Below are 18,991 nucleotides of genomic sequence, written 5' to 3' on the forward strand. Positions count from 1 at the left end.
GTATGTAAAATAAATATATCATATAAGGTTATTGCGCGTATATACACATACATATATATAATAATATACGTATAAAGAATCTATTATACATTGTAATTGAATAAATGTATATGTATATATATATAAAATAATTCGATAATTCGATTAAAATCATATTTTCACGATATTAAGCTAATGTCCTACTACACTTTGTACAGATTCATCAATATTATTCGTGGCGAATATATATATTCTCGTTTCTCACGTTATATACTGTTCACGGGCAATGAAAGAAAAGGATGATCAAATGATGTACGCACATACAAAGAATATCCGTAGGATCATTAAGGAACAAGCGACACTTGATATCGATCGGAGAAAAGATAGATACACTTGAAAAATGAACAACAGGGAAAGGAGATCCACATGGATGGGTCTTCCGCACAATATATATATATTTCTTTGGCAAAAATAAAACACGATCACCATCATACCTCGGGTCGTTAATTAATTTAATCTTATCTCGGGGAGAAGCGTTATTTAAAAGGCGACGTGTTTCTCGGCGCGTTCACGTATCGAAACCTTTTTGCTAACGACAGATTGCTCCTGAAGATTTTCCGTATCCGCGATATTTTCATTGATCAACGCTCTGAGAGCTGCCGCTCTACGCTCCCTCTTCGCCCGCCTCTCGGCAAGCTCTTCCATCTCCGACTCGATATCGTTCAAACGGGCTTTCGTCTGTCTCGCTCTCGTCGCAGCTGCGCTTCCCGCGATCGAGTCCTCGCTCTCGTCCATCAGTTTCGACCATTTGGCGAGCACCGTTGGCCTACCCTCCTCCCCCTCGTTCTCGAACAGCTTGGAACGTCTTTTGAACGTGTTCGTCTCCGCCTGTTCGCCTCCGATCATCGACTTGATATCCCTCCTCGCCTCGTGGCCGGCCTCCTGCTGCTCTTGGCGTACGCGTTGCCGCGCCGATCTCCCCAACACGGCGTCGACAACCTCGTCCTCCAACCCGATCGCGGCCAGTTTCGCTTTCAAATGTTGCGTGGTCGCCGCGACGTCGTTGGCGAAATTGTCGGCGAACCGGCGCCGACTACGCTGCCCACGGCTGTCGTAGACAACATCCTCGTCTTCGGGGAACAAGTTGTCGGCAGTGGCCGAGGAGGGTGGCGTGGGTAATTGCGGGCAGCGGATGGAAGGATCTAATTCAAGGTCAAGGTCACGCCCAAGGGGACTGTTGCGAGGGGCGGAGAGGTCACGCGTGCCTGTAAAAACGGACATCTCAAAATATGCAGACTGTTAAGGACATTTACAAACACACACGTTGTACACTTTTTTCTTTTCCATTGCTTTCATAAATTACGCGTTGTAAAAATATTTCTCAATTTATATGTGTGTGTATATATATATATATATATACACACAAAAAGAGACAACTTTTCGAGTTCCTTCGGATAATGATAAATACAAGTAAGTAAATATTTGTGTTAATTTATGTTCGTAACGTTCACCTTTTTTTCGTAACGTACGTATGGATTAATTTCGAGATTCAAATGTTTCTTTTACACGACGAATTATCTATATAATCGTTTATTGTATTTTGTATTTTTGGAAATTAAAGAGGTAGAAAGGGGGAAATTTGTATTTCTCTTCAAAGAGAATCACGTTGCGTCTTCTCGCTTTCGTATACACTCATTCAGAGGTAATAATGGAAGTGTAAAATATATATATCTATTATGAAAGTATCTTTGTACTGTTGTACTCGTGTCGTCGGGATATAATAAATCATTAGACGATGCGGCTTTATGTCATTGCGATTTTATTTTATTTTATTGGTTATTAAGTGTAAACGTTTTCTCATGTTTGAATAAAATTTCGTTATTTTTTTTTTTCTTTCTTTCTCTGTGTGTGGCTGTAACAGCAGGTATATATATATACGTATAAAACAATATACATTCGTTTCACAATTAGGAATTGGATTGGACATGCCAAAGAATGATCCAGCATTTTTCTTATTGACAAATGGAAAAAACAGTTACCGACTACTAGTAACAGTTACCGACGGACGTAATAGTTACGGGCGGGGAAGGTGGGCAGGGAACAGGATAATAGGTTCACTCCTTAAAACCATTTTGGAAAACGACTGAAGATGTTACCGATGTCGCCTCGTCGGGCCGCAATCTCGTCAGCCAACGAACTTCTTGGCTCAGAGAAAAGTGGTCGTGAGCTATACTTTCGATCCAAGTGATCGACCATTGGCTTATAATACGATTCCCCTTTGTCATAGTTGCATCCATACACGCGTGTGCGCGGTCTGCTGAGAATTGGTCTTGACATTCTTACAATGTAATTTACTTCTTCGCTACCTGAAATTCCATTTATTTATCATTAAATTAATTGTTACTCGTTAGATCGATTTATTCTAATTCTTTGATGATAATAAAATTGGAATAAACAATTTGAAAAATACATTAAATAATTTGTATTGCAATGTATTTAATATAATATATATAAGAAAATTAACAAGTTTTTTTTTTAATTCCATTAATTGATTCTGAATAAATTTTATTCGTTATAAATTGATAAAATTAATGTCTTAATTATTTATTAAGAAAAGATCGGTCAAAATTTGAAATGATCGTGCAATAATTTCGAAATGGAAGGAATCGTTTCCTAATCCTTTTGTTCTATTTCACGGGTGTTGAAAACAATTTTTGAAAAATGAAACTTAAAATTTCACAAAACATTAAATATCCCTCATTTAATTTTGCTATACAGTTCCTAGTATGAGTAATCAGTAAATTGGAACAAGCAACTATAAGTTGTTCAAAAATAGACCGTGTCTAATTTGGTGTCCGTGAACTAAACTGGCACACAGTACTCTCAAGTCCCGGACAACCGCCTCCAATTACAAAGTACATTTGACCCTATTGTTCTTTTTCTTTTCAAATTTGTACTTTTGTCTTCTTTTCTTCCATCTATCTGTATACTCATGTACATGTACTTTTATCTAGATATATGTATATATACATGTATATATATTATACAGAAAAAAAATAACCATTTTTTCATTCCATATTCTTTCACTAATTAAATTTCATTTAAAAAAGAAAATTCCATCTTTTATTTGCTTCCAATATAATTGAATATTGATATTAATTGTACTATAATATGTATTCTTTTTAATATATGCTTCAAATTCTTATTACTATTGTATGATTAGTTATTATAAAATTGTTCTGTTATTGCTACGTTGAATATTTAAATGTCATGAAATAATACATCAAATATGATTTTTAAATTTTAAAAATTTTAATAATTTATTAGCAATATTATCATAATATTATAGAAACAATCGGTAGAAAAAATTTATACATATATAAATAAATATAAAATCAAAAATAATTGAATTGAAATTGTAACGAATATCATCAAACAGATAATCCAATATATTATTATTTTTCGAAAAAATCGTTCTTGCATTTAAAAACGAAATAGGATTCGAGATTTTTTTAATTATTAATTTGTTGTGTCCAATCAAACGTAATCGATTCTCAAAAATATTTTTTCGCACAATGTATACTCTTTTTTTGCAATAAGAATTAAAAATTTATTTGATTTTTTATTTAATATCAATGCATTAATAAAAAAGTGAAACAATTAACATAAAATTAGGAAAAAAATTAATATTATTTTGTCAATAATTTATGCAACATCGTGAACATAATATTTATGTTAATTTGTTACTATTTGAAAAAATTTTATTTATTTACTAAAAATATCCAACTGTACAATTGTCTAATAATCATAGAATAAACGTATCTTTTATGAGCGATAAATAAATTTTATCTGTCAGCGAAATTCAATAAATTATTGAAAAATATTTACACTTTTTAGCAATTGCAAACGTAATGTGAAATATTGAATTATCTAAATATATTCCAAAAAAAATTTAATTTAATATTTTGTTATTTTAAGGGAATATTAAAATAATTGGCAAAAATAAAAAAAAATAAAAAAATATTAAAAACATTGGAAACCATCGAAATATAATCTACAGTATAATCTTGTTTTATTTTCATCCTTATTTTCATTTTTAATCCCATTATTATTGTTTGTTGATATTTGTTTTGATGAAATTTAATTTTGAAATGAATAGTACATGTATTCAGAGTGTGCGTTCGTTAACACGTTACGTAAGAACTACCAAATTTAGCTTGCAGACATAGTGTTAAAATGATGATATCAATTTCAAAATCATTTTGATTTAAATTATTTTAATATAATTATCGAATAACGTAAATATTTCATATTAACGAATAATTGATTCTAATCCATGTTTGTATTAAATTTACAATGTAAATATATTAACTTAATATTATATAAATGTTAATATATTTTTTAATCGAAAAATTAAAATTTTAATTACAACGTAAAATTATCAAAGAAAGTGAAATAAATTCTAAAAATGAGTGATATCAAAAAAAAAATTAAAAAAAATATGAATCCATATTTATAATAATAAAAGACAAAAATGTAACTTATTTATCAAAAAGTAAATAATATGATCGAGAAATCGTGAAAACAAATAAATAAACGTATAATAATAACACGTAATGATAAATAATAATTAAGATGGTAAAAAAAAGAAATAATCGGAATTAACAAGTGAAAATAACTTTTCTGTTTTCTCGTCTATTTTTCCGATCGTATATTTATTAGATTTGTAACAAATCAAAATTTTAAGACAAATTAACAAATTTCTGTTATAAATTGCAATATCGAGTATATTGTATAACAGTAGTATAACATCGAAATCAATATTAGGAACGAAATGAATATTGTAATGAATATTATTTCTCTAACCGCGCTATTCTTCCACTCTTTTAATTGAAATGTCGATTCTCTCCATTCTCGAAACAATGCACAGAATTGATACTTAAATATTATTCAAACAAATTAATTTAATATCAATCCATATATTGTCCATTTTAACGTATCATATATGCAAGTATATACGCAAATGGAAAAAAACTTTAATCGAATAGCAAATTGATAAAAATCATAGTATTTTGTACCTGAACTTACAAAGTATCCTATAAGATGTTATTTCCTCGGAAGTAGCGACACGACTCTCGCAGACGTTGCAACGCTCGTTATTTCCCACTCCCCGAGATCTGCCCCTTCTTCTTTATAGTGTATGTCTCTTTCGTCTAATATGTATTTTCCGCTAATTTACCAATACTTGATAGAAGAATATTTATCGATATTTTTCATTTTTCCTTTTTTTTTTTAATCTTTATTACACATCTATTTTTTATAATAATATTTGTAACATTATTGTAATGGAGAATGATATATATTAAATTATGAAAAAATTATTTTTTTATCATTATCGTTTATTACTTGTATCTCTAAATCTTAAATATAATAATATCAAAAATACATACGATTTAATATTTTTATAGATTCTTTTTAACAAACACGTTTAAAATTCGAAATGTAATCACACGTTTTGACCTGTCAATTCTTGATCCTTAGAGATAAAGTAGGATTTAATAACAAGTTAGTGTTATTGAGAAATTTAATAAACCAAATTTTCGTAAATTTAGAGAGATTTATCGATATTTCATGTTCGAAAACGATATATTATTGAAAAAAAATGTTTTAATATTAAACAGAGTAGTGGCTTACAAAATTATGTGCAAACTTAAAACTTGATATAAAATACGTATACATATGTATACATGTATATTTTCTAAAATTAATGTATGACTAATACTGAACACATTTGAAACCTAATATGTAATGTAGCATTTTACTATTTTCTATTTAATGATGTATGATACATATTGCACGCGTATTGTAATGACGAATATATTGAACATCTATTAATAATCTTTTTACATGTATCATAAATTCTCGAAGCAGAGTGACGTTATAAATTGTATAAATATAATTTATTTATACACGTTTCGAAGAAAATACAATTTTATTTGAGAGAAGTTTAAGAGAGATTATAATTTATGATGAATTTTTTTTTTTTTTTTCTTTTTGTTACAGGTGATTTGTGCGTAAAAATTCATTTATATATGTTTTTATGTTTCTTTTTTTTTTTTTCAATAAATTGCTTATTTATTTATCGTTCTTTAAATTTTTATTTCTAATTATATTTTTGCCTCTCCATTCTTTTTTCTTTCTTTCTTTTAAATTATTTATCTTCGAATACATAGAATAAGATATAAAATTGGAACCGTTCCAATAATACTTTTAATTTATACTTTAATATTATAAATTCAGATAAATTTTTATAGAATTTGAAATATAATATTTTTATTGTATGTATTTTTTTAAACTTCAAAGATGAAGAATAAAAATGCAAAAGAACAGAATATAAATGTAAATAAAGTATAAAAATAATATATAATATATAAATTTATAATGTAAATTTGTTTCTAATATTGTTAAATATTGTAGAGGAGTAGATTTAATATACAATATATTCGAATGAAGTTGATTAAAAATTTAAGTGATAATTCAAAATAAGATAAAGATAAAAAATAAAAAATAATTATTTTAAAATTTCATTTTTTTTGATCATTGATAATTAATCAATGAAAATACCTTTAAATGCTAATAAACCGAACAATATTGAATGATTCAATGATATATTGATATAGTGGATATATTTTCTAATAAATTATAATTTTGACGAAATTATAATAAATCTGAAATTTTCATCATATAAATTCATAAAAGAAGTAAAACATGAAAATATAATCACTCTCATAAGAATGTATTTATTTGATTTTTCTAATCTATTCGTCAAAATGTTAATTTATAAGAAAATATTTTCATAACCGCTTATAAATCATTTTTTTTAAAAACACACATTTTATATTATAATATATATATATATATATATAAAACAAAATGTAAAGAAACAAAATATGCTTCACATATTATATATTTAAACAGTTATTAATTTGTTTTATAAAATAATTTGTATTAGTATAAATTGAATCATCGGAAAGTAGGAACACAAAAAATTAAAATTTAAGATAGATTATTATTAAAAAAAATATAAATACTATCATAAAAATACAACAATATATAAGAGGAGAATATAATAAAAAAACAAATAATTCTGTATAAATTAATATTATAAAAAAAAAATAACTTTTTGTTTCATATTTTAAGATTGTAAATTTAATTTCAACTTTTTTAAGTTTTGATCACGTGGTTTTACTTACATTCGATGATTTAATTCATACATACAGATACGTGTTCTTTAAAAATTTGAACAAAATTGTAATCATCACTACTTGTTTCTTTATTCTCTAAGCTTGTTTATAGACATGAACAACATGCAGTTTTGTTCATAAATTCACTTATATATATATATATATTTTAACGATTTTGTTTTTAAATGAATAATAAATGAATAACCTAGAGCGTGTACTTTCCACGATTTCAAATAACTGTGACAACTTTGTAACCTAACCTTATATTTCTAAAAAAATTTCAAAATTATATTTTATATATGTTGAATATTTATGAATTTTTCTATTCTTAAATTTATTGAAAATATCTCTTATATATATTTAAAAAAAAAAAAGAGAATATATATTAATATCCTTCTATTCAATATAGATCACAATTAGAATTAGTTTCTAATATTTTTTTTTTCTGATAAATAAATCTGATAAATAACATTTTTAAAAAAATTTTTTTATTATATGCTTATTGCTTTTTGTTTATTAATAAATATGGTCCTATTAAAAATATTGCATTCAAATAATAAAATTTAATTCATAGTACATATTTCTGAACTATATTCAGTTTACTATTTCAGTTTATTATTCAAATAATATTGTTCTTTAAATTAATATATAATAAAATGTGAGAAAAGAATAATTGGTTTTCTATCTTAATATAAATATTAAGATAGGAAACCAATATAAAAAACCTTAAATATTTTTTATTCTTATACATAATGACAAATAATTCTATTATTTGATATATTTTTAACATTTGTGAATTTATAATGTGAATATACAATAAAAAATTATAAAATAATAGCAAATACAAAAATAACCATATGGAAAAATTATATTATACAACTTTTTGATATATTTTAAGATAATAATGAAAAATAATTTCTATTAAGAGATATAATAGTTAAAAGTTCTGATGAGTTACAAAAGCAATATATTTCATTGAATTATTTTCGTATTATATGATAATACATTATGCGAATATTTTTTTGAGATGAAAAAAATTTTTTTTTAATTAATTATTTGAACCAGATTTATTACAATAATATATCGTCCGATTATCGTCTACCCCTTCCTCTTCCACGACCCCCTCGACCTCCTCTAGTACCACGACCTCCTCGACCTCGACCACGTACTGCTCCTAAAAATGATATAAATATAAACAAATTTTATTTAAGATATATTTTTTATTTAAAATCACTTCCTAAATAAATTAGTTATTTTTTTATAAATACGTAAAATGTTTACAACTTATATTAATTACAATATAATAAAAAATAATTTTATATATATATATATATACAAACCTCGTGCAGCTTCTTTCTTTTTTGCTTTCGCTTTTGGTGTGTCATCTATGAGTAATGTTTCAAGTGGTAATGAATCTGGTAATATATAATACCTTATATTATTGCCTCGTAAACTTAATGTATCTAATTGTACAGGATCCCTATTTTTTATTGTCATTTTTACAGTCTTCAAATGCGTATTCATTGCCACGTCTACTCCTACAAATGAACATTAAACATATAAGCTTATATTTTAAGAAAAATATAAACACATAAATTTTTTATAGGTTATGCTGACTTACCGGTAATAGTACCATGTACTTGGGTACCATTCTTTAATTCTATCGTTACAGTCTCATGACTGAGTTTCATTAAAAATCTGAAATTTTATAACAATTATTTCATACTTTGTAAAAAAAAGTTTTGACATCACATAATATAATATTAATCGCAACTTTTATAAATTTGATTAATTTTTCATAAAATTTTAATTTCATATAAATATTTATTATTTCTTAATAAATTATTATAAATAAATTAATTTACCTTACTAGTTTCATGATAATGCTGAATGTTTTTACGTTATCAAAAAATTACAATTTCAGTTTCATGCCGCGTTTTCTTACAAGTATACAAAACGCTATATATATTGTATATATATATATATCTGTGTTCCAAAACTCTTTCATTTTGTCTCATAAATCACATAAGTAATATTTTTATCATTATCCAAATAATTCTAGTTATATATCTCAAATAAAATTATTTATTTAGTAAAATAATTCGAGAATAATAATAAAAATAAAATATTATTTATCAAATAAATAAGAATAATAAATTATATAAAGAAAAAACTCATTTGATATATTTACATGTCATTATATAATACAAAAATAATATAATTTTAATATAATATTAAATAATATTTTTGATTATATACATACATATTAATAATTTAAATAATAAGATTTAAATGTAAAATTATGAAATTATGTCATGATAATATTTTGACAAAATGAAATAAGAAACTCTGAACTATTTGATATTATTTGATATTTAAAAAAGAGATAAAATCATTTTTCATGATATTTCTGATATTATTTTTGAACATGCTTGAAATGTAATAACAATAGCATACTTTAAAAAGTATACTAATAAAATAATTTTTATAACTGAAAGAAAAATTCAAATATTTTCTAATATTTTATCAAATCAAAAATATTCTTGTTAATTTTAATAATTAAAAAAATAATTTATTATGTACATGTATATATATATATTATCAAAAATAATAGTAGAAATAAAATAATAAATAATGTTAAAATAAATGATATTTTTTTACTATTATTTAAATATAATTATCTTTTAATTATTTCAAATTTATTTTTATTTTTTGTAATATTCTATACATGTTTATAATAAATAAGACAAAAGAATTAAGTAAAAAATGTATATTTAAAATCTCATCTTAACAATTATAAATTAAATTACTGTACATGATCTACTTGCTTTTGCATTAATTAATTTTAAAATAGTTCTCATTCTTCCTTCTGATCCTATATCATATGTTTCTGGAAATGATGTTCCCTTAGGTCTGTTATATATATTTTGCAAACATTGTTCCCATTTAACTGGTGAGACAATTTGTTTCAATATATATTTTTTCACATATCGTAAATTACTATATGGATAACCTTTATAATTGGAATATACTTTACATCTAGGTTCATTTATTGTTATGGATTTTAACATTTCAGAAACTGATTTTAGAGCAGGTTCCATCAATGGTGTATGAAAAGCTCCAGATACAGGTAATCTAGATACATTTTCTAAATTAAATTCTGTTTTATTTTTTTCAATATATTCTAATGCTTCTATATTTCCTGCTATTATTTTTCTTTCTGTACATAAAAAAATAGCAATTCTAAAAACAATCAATTATATAATTAATGTTATATATTAAATTATATAATTATTAAATATTATAGTTTGAATTTAAAACATTACCTGCATATTGGTTTTTCAATACCAATGTTCATTGCCCAGTTCTTTGCTTCTTGACAAACTTGTGAAAGTTTTGTTTTTGGTGTACAAATAATGGATAACATTCCTTGAGGTACTTTATCTGCAGCATATTGCATAGCTTTTCCTCTAGTCCATGCTAATCGTATTCCATCTTCAAAAGTTAGTATACCAGAGAGAATTAAAGCAGTTATCTCTCCTACACTATATCCAGCTGTAGCAACACAACTTTCAAATACATGAGGTTTTTCTTCTTTAATTTTTTCTAGTGCGGCTAAAGATGATACTACTGTAGCAGCTTGATTAAATTCAGTTCTATTTAATTTCTCTTGTGCACCATCCAAACAAAGTTTCAATAAATTATAATTGATTATTTCATTAGCTATTTCAAAAAGTTCCTTAGTACCAGAATAACGCAAGTATTTTTTAATCATACCAACTTTGATAGTTCCTTGACCAGGAAATAATAAAATAGAAGTAGTTTTTGGATTAATACTTGGTTCTGTTTCTTTTTTTATTGAAATATCCTTAGGATATGGAGTTGTCATCCAATTTTTATCTTTAGCATCTTCAAATGTTGCAGCTTCTTCAAGTAAATGCAACACTTCTTGTTTGTTATATGAATTTTGCAAGGGAACTTTTTCAAATACATTTGTTTTTGGTTCACAATTCCCATCTTTATTATTCCCATCTTTTATTGAATCATTTGAAATCTGATTTATTCGATTTAACCAATAATATTTTGGTCCATAAGAAAATATTTTTTTAAATAATAACTGCTGAAACATTCTAATTAATTTAAAATTTAATATTAAATATTTACAAAATTATATATTTAAAAAATAAAAACTTCTGTTGAAAATTAATTTTATCAAAAAAAAATATAAGATTTATAATCTATTAATAATTTATGTATCATCATATAAAATATAATCATTTATTTCAATTCTTATCATATATTTCAATAACTTTTTTTTAAAATATATATATAATATATATACATATATATAAGATTAAGATATATTATTCATTACAGTTTATTAATATTATTAATATTAAATGAATGAAATGAAATTTAAATGAATGATAGCTTTATAATAGATAATAATAATAATAATAATAATAGCTTAATAATAAATAAATGATTAAAACTTATCTTGATGTTAATATTTTATTAGCCAATAATTAAAATCTTAGTATCTATCATCTATCATGTGATTTATTTCCTTATGACTTAGTGGAAAAAAATATATATATATATATATATAATTTATTAATATATAATATATATATATATATGAGCGAAATGAATATATTTTAAAAATATTGAAAATATTTAAATAAAAATTAAAATTATAAATTTAATTTGTATTTAATATTGATTTATTTAAAAATATTTGTATTATGTCATATCAATAAAGTCAAACTAAATTTAGTAATCAATTTAAGTTGTTAGCCCTGTTCATATTATAGTTTCGACAGTTTGTAACTGTGTGAATCTGCAGTATATAAATTGTGCAAGCAACAATAATTGTGACAGCATATTTTGTTGTAGTACTTATTTTTAGTTTATTTTAAATAATTATTATAAAAATTAATGAATTTAAAAAAATTATTTAATGAATTTATACAAACTATAACGACACGTAACATTTATATGTTAGGAGTTGTTTAAGTTATCATGAACTAATTTCTAAAATACATCGTATAAGTAATTTCCACATGTTTTTTTTGTTTATCAAACTATTAAGTAATAAAACTTATAAATATTGACAATTGTATTTAATGTAGTTAGGAAATAAATCAAGATGAGTAAAAAACGTAATCGACAACCTGATGCAAATGGAGAATTAAGTGAAGGTTCAACTGATTCTTGTGACGAATCAAATACTACAGGTTAGAATTAATTTTCTTAAGATATTTCAATTTTAAGGTTTTATTTATTTTTTTATATTAAAATTATATATTTTTTAAATAATTAGATCATAATATTTTATGTTATTAATTTATGTTTTAAAAAATATATTTAATCAATAAATTATAATAGAATTAAATTTTAAAATGATTTAGTATAGTCAAATATTAAATTTATAATTAAATTATAACTAAATTATTAGTTATAAATTTAACATTAGTAGTTAATGATAAATGATTTAATATCTAGTTTTAGCTTTTCATTAGGAATTCATTAGTTCATGAAATTAAAATTAATGATAAAAATTAAGAATATTTTAAATTAATTATACAAAATTATTGAAGAATAAAAAGAAAAAAAATAATTTTTTTTATATAATTTTTTATTAAATTATTGATTTCTTTTTTTATAATATTTATATTATAAAGAACATTATAAATCTTATTATTTATAGGTATTAAATGTCCTCATATTCCTAAGGCAGTGAATTTTAATAAAATTAAGAAATGTATTAATAAAATGGGAATTAGTATAGAATGTTCAATATGTAAAAAATGTAAAAATAATTCATCAAAAACTAATGAAAAGGTATAAATTCAAATAATGAAAATCAATTAGATTGTTAATTTAATTAAATAATAATCTGAAAGAAATATTATTCAGACAAAAATATTTTAGGAATGTATAATGAATTCAGCAATATTAATTTGTTTACAATGTGGACATCAAGGTTGTGGAAGAGAAGAATGTGGACATGCTTTAGAACATTATAAAAAACCACATAGTGATTGTCACGTTATGGTTGTTGAGAGTCTTTATTGGAGTGTTTGGTGTTTTCAATGTGAAACAAAAGTTAATATTGGATGTAGGTACGTATATATATAGATTTAAATTTTAAATTATATTTAAATTAATATGAATAAATATGAAAATTTGATTCTATAATTTTTGTATTATGATATTATAAAGATTCTGATTGTAAAATTAAAGAATTAATATTAAATTTAATTGTCAATACAATTAAAATATATTATGTTTTAAAGTATTAATAATATAAATTATTAAATAATTAATATAGATATTTATTTTATTTCACATTTTAAGATTATTTTGAAAATTTCAATTATAATATTAAAAAAGAAAATAAAATAATAAAAATGTTTATTATAATTTAAAAATCAAATTAAATTAATCATTAAAAAATATTATATTATATGTATTTTCTTTGATTAAATTTTTAAATTAAATAATAATTTATAATTTTTAGAAAGAAACTTCAAGAAACAGTGGAATTTATAAAAAGATCTACCACTTCTATCACTTCATCACAAACTAAAATGTCAGTATCTCAATATCAAAAAGAAACTAGAACTGATGCAGATAAACTAGAAAAAGAAAAAAATTTATATAATTTGCCTAAAGTAGGGGTATGTACATTTATAATTTTACTTACTTTTTTTAATGAATTTATATGAAATAAATTAAATAGCATTAAAAAAAAATATAATATGTTAATAAATATAAAAGAAATTAATTTAAATAATTAAAATATCCAAATTTATTTTAGGGTTTAATGAATTTGGGAAATACTTGTTTTTTTAATGCAGTTTTACAATGTTTGGCACAAACACCTTTTTTAGTAAAAGTTCTTGATGATTTGCGTCTTCCAGGACAAAAATTCATTTTACCAGGTGGCAAACATAAATTTTCTAATAACTCTGAAGAAGTTGATTTAGTAAGTTAATTTTAAAAATATATATTATATATATTATATAAAAAATAATTCTTGATATTATATCAATTAAATTATTTAAAACTATAAAAATAAATAAATAATATTTCACTATAAATTATTTTTAATTATATAGATAATTATATGATATATACTTAATTTTAAATTTTATTATTATAGCCACCTATAGAAGGTACTTTGGAAGGTTGGGGCAGTTTTACCTCAATTTTATGCAAGACGCTTACGGAAATGCAAAACACTGATGGTCGTCAATCCTATCGTCCATCAGAATTGTTAAACTCATTTAAAAAAAAAACGATGCAATGTATGGATGGAGGACAACATGATTCGCATGAACTTCTTAGACATCTTCTAGAAATAGTACGAAATGAAGATCTTAGAGTAAGTATATTTATTTTATTTATAATATTTTATAAATTTATTTATTTTTAGTTTTATCATATACATATATATTATATATTATATATATATTATTATATCTTTATAAATAACTTATATTTATGTTATTATGTATTGTTTATATTTAATTTGTAAAATTTATTAATCTCTTTGTCTTAGTCATTAATCAATTCAATAATGATGATCATTATTAGTAATATTCATTAATGAACACGAAAATTTTTTAGAGATATCAAAGTATAATTTTGAAAGAAGTCGGTTTGAATGAAAAAACTAATCCTGAAGGAGTAGAAGAGAGCCTCAAATCTCGCGTAAAATTCTATGGGAATCAGGCCAATTCAAGACTACTTGGCGCAGAACTTGTTTTTCGTGGGGTTTTAGTTTCTACATTAGAATGTCTTGACTGTCATCATACTTCACAGAATACAGAACCCTTCTTAGATCTCAGTTTGCCAGTTATGGCAGATAAACCACAACCACCAGTTTTAAAGTAAGAATCATTCTGGAAATATGAGAGAACAAAAAAAATATGAATGTGTCATTTAATTTTATTATTTAAAATATTTTATGTATATTTTTAAAAATTGGACTTTAAAATTATATTTTATAATATTTATTATAATTATAATAGATAGATTTTTATTGAAATTGTTAGGAATATTCATTTAAATATGTTAATATTATTATAATTTTTATAATTAATATAAAATTTATTTTTATTATTAAATAATCAAAATTGATGTAATATTTTATTAGATAAAATACTATTTAACGAAATAATAATATTTCTAACTGAATAATTTTATTACACATATATTTATTTAAGAAGGAAGAACAATGGATTTGAAGATACATTTGATATAATGGGAAATAATATTTCACATGTACCTTCAAAACATCAATTAAAAAAAGAAAAAAAAGCTGCTCGAAAAAACCGAAAAAGTAAAAAACAAGAAATTCGTCAAGATGATAATTTTATATCTAATAAGAACAACATTGCTGAAGAAAATAATCTTAAATCTGGTAAGTTACATAAAGATTTAAAGATTGTTTTGAATTATTTTTTTGAAATGATTAACTCATATTATTAATTCAAATATTTTATAAAAGAATAGAACATTCGTTTACTTTACTAATTAATAAAGATGTTTATTTTTTTTATAGAAGAAAGTGATGCAGATGTAGAAGATAATGCAGAGATAGAAGGCCTGCTTCCAGAAGTTGGTGAATCAGGCTATAGTTCAGAAAAACAATCTACTTTAGCAAGTCCTGCTTCTCCATCGACTGATACAATGAAAACAAATGAAACCATAAGTGAAGTACCATTAGATAATTATTTACAACTTAGTACTAAAGATAATATTTCCTTAGTACAACTTTTGAATCGTTTTGATACGAATTCATTGCCCAGGTATTATTAATTATTATTGATAATATAATAAAATAAATTGATAAATTTTATCAAATAAAATTATTAATTTAATAATTGTTTTATAGTCCGAATTCAGCAAATGCATGTACAACAAATTTATCGCAAACAAAAGGTTTAGATACATTAGACAGTTCTGAAAGTTTTGAAAATGAAAGTGGAATTCAAACTGGATTTTCTTTGTCTACTTCTTTAGCAATGACTTCAGATTTAACAAGTCCAGATGTTCCTTCGATTAATTTCAATTCGGTTATATCAAAAGAGAATTCAAGTTCTACAATTATTTTAGCAAATGATAAAAGTATAGAAAATACTAAACTCTCAACATTTAGCCTCGATTTAACGGAATCTGTTAATCATATTGATCAAGAAGAATCTACTTGTAATCAATGGTATCATTAAAATTTACTCTTTTTTCAATTTTTAATATTTAAATAGTTTCTAAAAAATCTGGCAAAAATACAAAATATTTCATTTTATATATATATTTATTATATATAATATTTCATATATACTATTAACATATAATCAGACATATGCATGTTATTATATATATATATATATATATATTTTATTTTGAATGATTATTATATTTTAGTGTACAAGCTTAATATATTTTTAAATAATATAATTATAAAGTATATAAGCATATATAAAAGTATATATTTAACAATTTAATGTATTTATTTTGATAGGAAAACAAGAAGAAAAATAGAAGACTATTCAAATGACATTAGTAATGGAATCAATAACATCACTTCTGGAATTTCAAAAATAGGTATTGGTGACAGTCTTCAACAGCCACCTACTAGATATCTAACTAAGGAAGGAGAATGCTCAATACAATCATGTTTAAATCAATTTACAGCTCTAGAATTAATGAGTGGTAGCAACAAAGTCAGTTGTGAAGCTTGTACTGCCAATGAGAAAAAGGTATTCTATATAATTATAAATTTAAAAAAATTTATAAAAAAATTTTATTTTTTAAATTAATTTAAAAATTAATATATATTTAATAATAAAAAAATTAATAATATAAAATAGAAAAATAATATTTTAAAATTCTTTGTATTATAATTTTGAGGATTTAAATATTGTGCATTAAATATTCAAACATATAAAAATAATTTAAAATAATTATATAAAAAAATTATAATGTTTTGAATCTAATAGTAAAGTGTTATAAATTGTTTATATTATTAGGTAAAACAGAATTGTAAAATGGTATGCACTCCAAGTACAAAGCAGTATTTGATCTCTCGCGTACCTGCGGTTCTGATCCTCCATTTAAAACGATTTCAAGCTCAACGAGTTGATTTTCGAAAAGTAACCAGACATGTTTCATTTCCAATACTACTCGATCTAGCACCTATATGTAAAAATCATAAAAAAGCTAGAATTTATGCACTATATGGCGTTGTTGAACATAGCGGAACTATCCATGGTGGACATTATGTTGCTTACATAAAGGTAATTATTTAAATATTTATTTATAAAAAATATATAAATATATATATATATATAAAGATCAAAAAATATATATATATATATATAGAGTACAACTATTTTTCAAATTTTTTATTGTCATAATTAGAATTTTCTCAATAAACTATATTTGATCCTTAGAATTGCTCATTTTATTACAATTGATTTAAAGATATGTATATTTTTATCCTCATCAAGACGATTTTGTGAATTTGCAATTATATTACTACTTGTTGAAGAGGATACTTAAAGTAAAAGAAAATAAATAATTAAAATCATTAAATATAAATATAAAAATGATCTCTAAAAAATAATAAATTTTTTTTTAGTCGCGTTTACCATTAACATCAGATGATCCTCGATGGTCATTTTTACCATCAAAAGATATTAAAAATACACAAGAAAATTCATATTCTTCAAGTTCTGAATCTGAAACTGAAGAAGCAGCTGCATCCCCATCATCTACAGTAGAACCACCACCTGGCAAATGGTATCATGTTTCGGATTCTAGGTATATATATATATTTTTTTAATATAAAATTATAACATATTATATTGTATTTATATGAATATAAATATACCATATATTTTATATTATTAATAGTATATATGTAATAAATTATTTTTCTAATTTAATATTTAATTAATTATTATTATGTAGCTAATTATTTTGATTAAAAATTTATTTCATTTTTTAGAGTAACGGAAGTCGATGAAACAACAGTGTTACAAAGACAAGCTTATCTTCTTTTTTATGAAAGAATTCTTTGAGCATTTTGATAATTAACTGAAATACAAGAAATTTGGATTTTGGAACAATGAAATATAAATTAAATGAAAAATAATAGAATGGATTTTAAAATATAAACCACGATTATTTAAATTAATCAAGAATAATATTAAAATCTATTGGTATTCGCGATTTTAAATTAATTTATTATTGACGTCAAATGGAAATTTATATCTATCGTTTTTCATTCTATTAACTAATCATATTCAACTAATCATATTGAAAAAACATTATTTAGTTTCTTCTTATATTTAATTTGAGATATTATTATACTCATTATTTAGAATATAATTGTAAAATGTTAATTTTTTTCAAATATTAAAAGTATTTGTATGCATTATTCTCTACAATAACAAATGATATTTTGTTTAATACTTTTGTTCCATAACAATTATAAGAATCTAATAGTATCAGATTATCAAAACAATTTTAAAATATTAAAATAGTTTAAATAAAAGAATAAAATTTATGTCTGAAATAAGTAAAAAGTAAATTTTATATTATAAAATTTTATTAGAAATTAATATTTTAATCATTAAATGAAACATTAAATAAATAAATTCATTTTAATAGAATTGTTCTAGATGTTATTATAATTAATAAACTAAATGGAAAGATCCATATTTCATTTTATATTTACCTTATAAAGCTTTCCT

At 22.9% G+C, this 18,991-nt stretch overlaps 4 protein-coding genes across 9 annotated transcripts; 1 reads left to right on the top strand and 3 right to left on the bottom strand.

The window, feature by feature from the left end:
• Positions 1 to 139: 139 nt before the first annotated feature.
• On the bottom strand, positions 140 to 5,213 carry LOC725148. 2 transcript variants are annotated; one of them, XM_006567610.3, is made up of 3 exons: positions 5,068 to 5,213; positions 2,136 to 2,345; positions 140 to 1,244 (listed from the first exon to the last, which is right to left on the bottom strand). In XM_006567610.3, exons 2-3 carry the CDS (start codon positions 2,314 to 2,316, stop codon positions 520 to 522), a joined length of 906 nt encoding a protein of 301 aa, XP_006567673.1. In that variant the 5' UTR covers positions 2,317 to 2,345; positions 5,068 to 5,213; the 3' UTR covers positions 140 to 519. The 2 variants fall into 2 exon arrangements, with proteins under 2 accessions (XP_006567673.1, XP_006567672.1); XM_006567609.3 differs by having other exon boundaries at positions 5,058 to 5,203.
• Positions 1,258 to 18,707, top strand: LOC725435 (ubiquitin carboxyl-terminal hydrolase 45). 5 transcript variants are annotated; one of them, XM_026440624.1, is made up of 15 exons: positions 1,258 to 1,449; positions 12,356 to 12,460; positions 12,934 to 13,067; positions 13,158 to 13,348; positions 13,747 to 13,906; positions 14,047 to 14,214; positions 14,392 to 14,613; positions 14,859 to 15,121; positions 15,458 to 15,654; positions 15,796 to 16,042; positions 16,129 to 16,452; positions 16,756 to 16,993; positions 17,264 to 17,530; positions 17,875 to 18,056; positions 18,244 to 18,707. In XM_026440624.1, exons 2-15 carry the CDS (start codon positions 12,373 to 12,375, stop codon positions 18,314 to 18,316), a joined length of 2,754 nt encoding a protein of 917 aa, XP_026296409.1. In that variant the 5' UTR covers positions 1,258 to 1,449; positions 12,356 to 12,372; the 3' UTR covers positions 18,317 to 18,707. The 5 variants fall into 5 exon arrangements, with proteins under 5 accessions (XP_026296409.1, XP_026296407.1, XP_026296411.1 ...); XM_026440622.1 differs by lacking the exon at positions 1,258 to 1,449 and adding an exon at positions 12,073 to 12,275; XM_026440626.1 differs by lacking the exon at positions 1,258 to 1,449 and adding an exon at positions 12,073 to 12,275 and having other exon boundaries at positions 15,461 to 15,654.
• Positions 8,074 to 9,221, bottom strand: LOC552559 (probable small nuclear ribonucleoprotein Sm D1). Its single transcript, XM_624935.5, has 4 exons — positions 9,089 to 9,221; positions 8,845 to 8,921; positions 8,564 to 8,761; positions 8,074 to 8,397 (listed from the first exon to the last, which is right to left on the bottom strand). The coding sequence occupies exons 1-4, from the start codon at positions 9,100 to 9,102 to the stop codon at positions 8,315 to 8,317; spliced, it is 372 nt and encodes a 123-aa protein (XP_624938.1). The 5' UTR covers positions 9,103 to 9,221; the 3' UTR covers positions 8,074 to 8,314.
• On the bottom strand, positions 9,979 to 11,524 carry LOC412286 (probable malonyl-CoA-acyl carrier protein transacylase, mitochondrial). The gene is made up of 2 exons (XM_006567608.3): positions 10,550 to 11,524; positions 9,979 to 10,466 (listed from the first exon to the last, which is right to left on the bottom strand). Exons 1-2 carry the CDS (start codon positions 11,350 to 11,352, stop codon positions 10,025 to 10,027), a joined length of 1,245 nt encoding a protein of 414 aa, XP_006567671.1. The 5' UTR covers positions 11,353 to 11,524; the 3' UTR covers positions 9,979 to 10,024.
• Positions 18,708 to 18,991: the final 284 nt, after the last annotated feature.

Source organism: Apis mellifera, linkage group LG5, assembly GCF_003254395.2.
Source record: "Apis mellifera strain DH4 linkage group LG5, Amel_HAv3.1, whole genome shotgun sequence".
Classification (NCBI taxonomy): domain Eukaryota; kingdom Metazoa; phylum Arthropoda; class Insecta; order Hymenoptera; family Apidae; genus Apis; species Apis mellifera.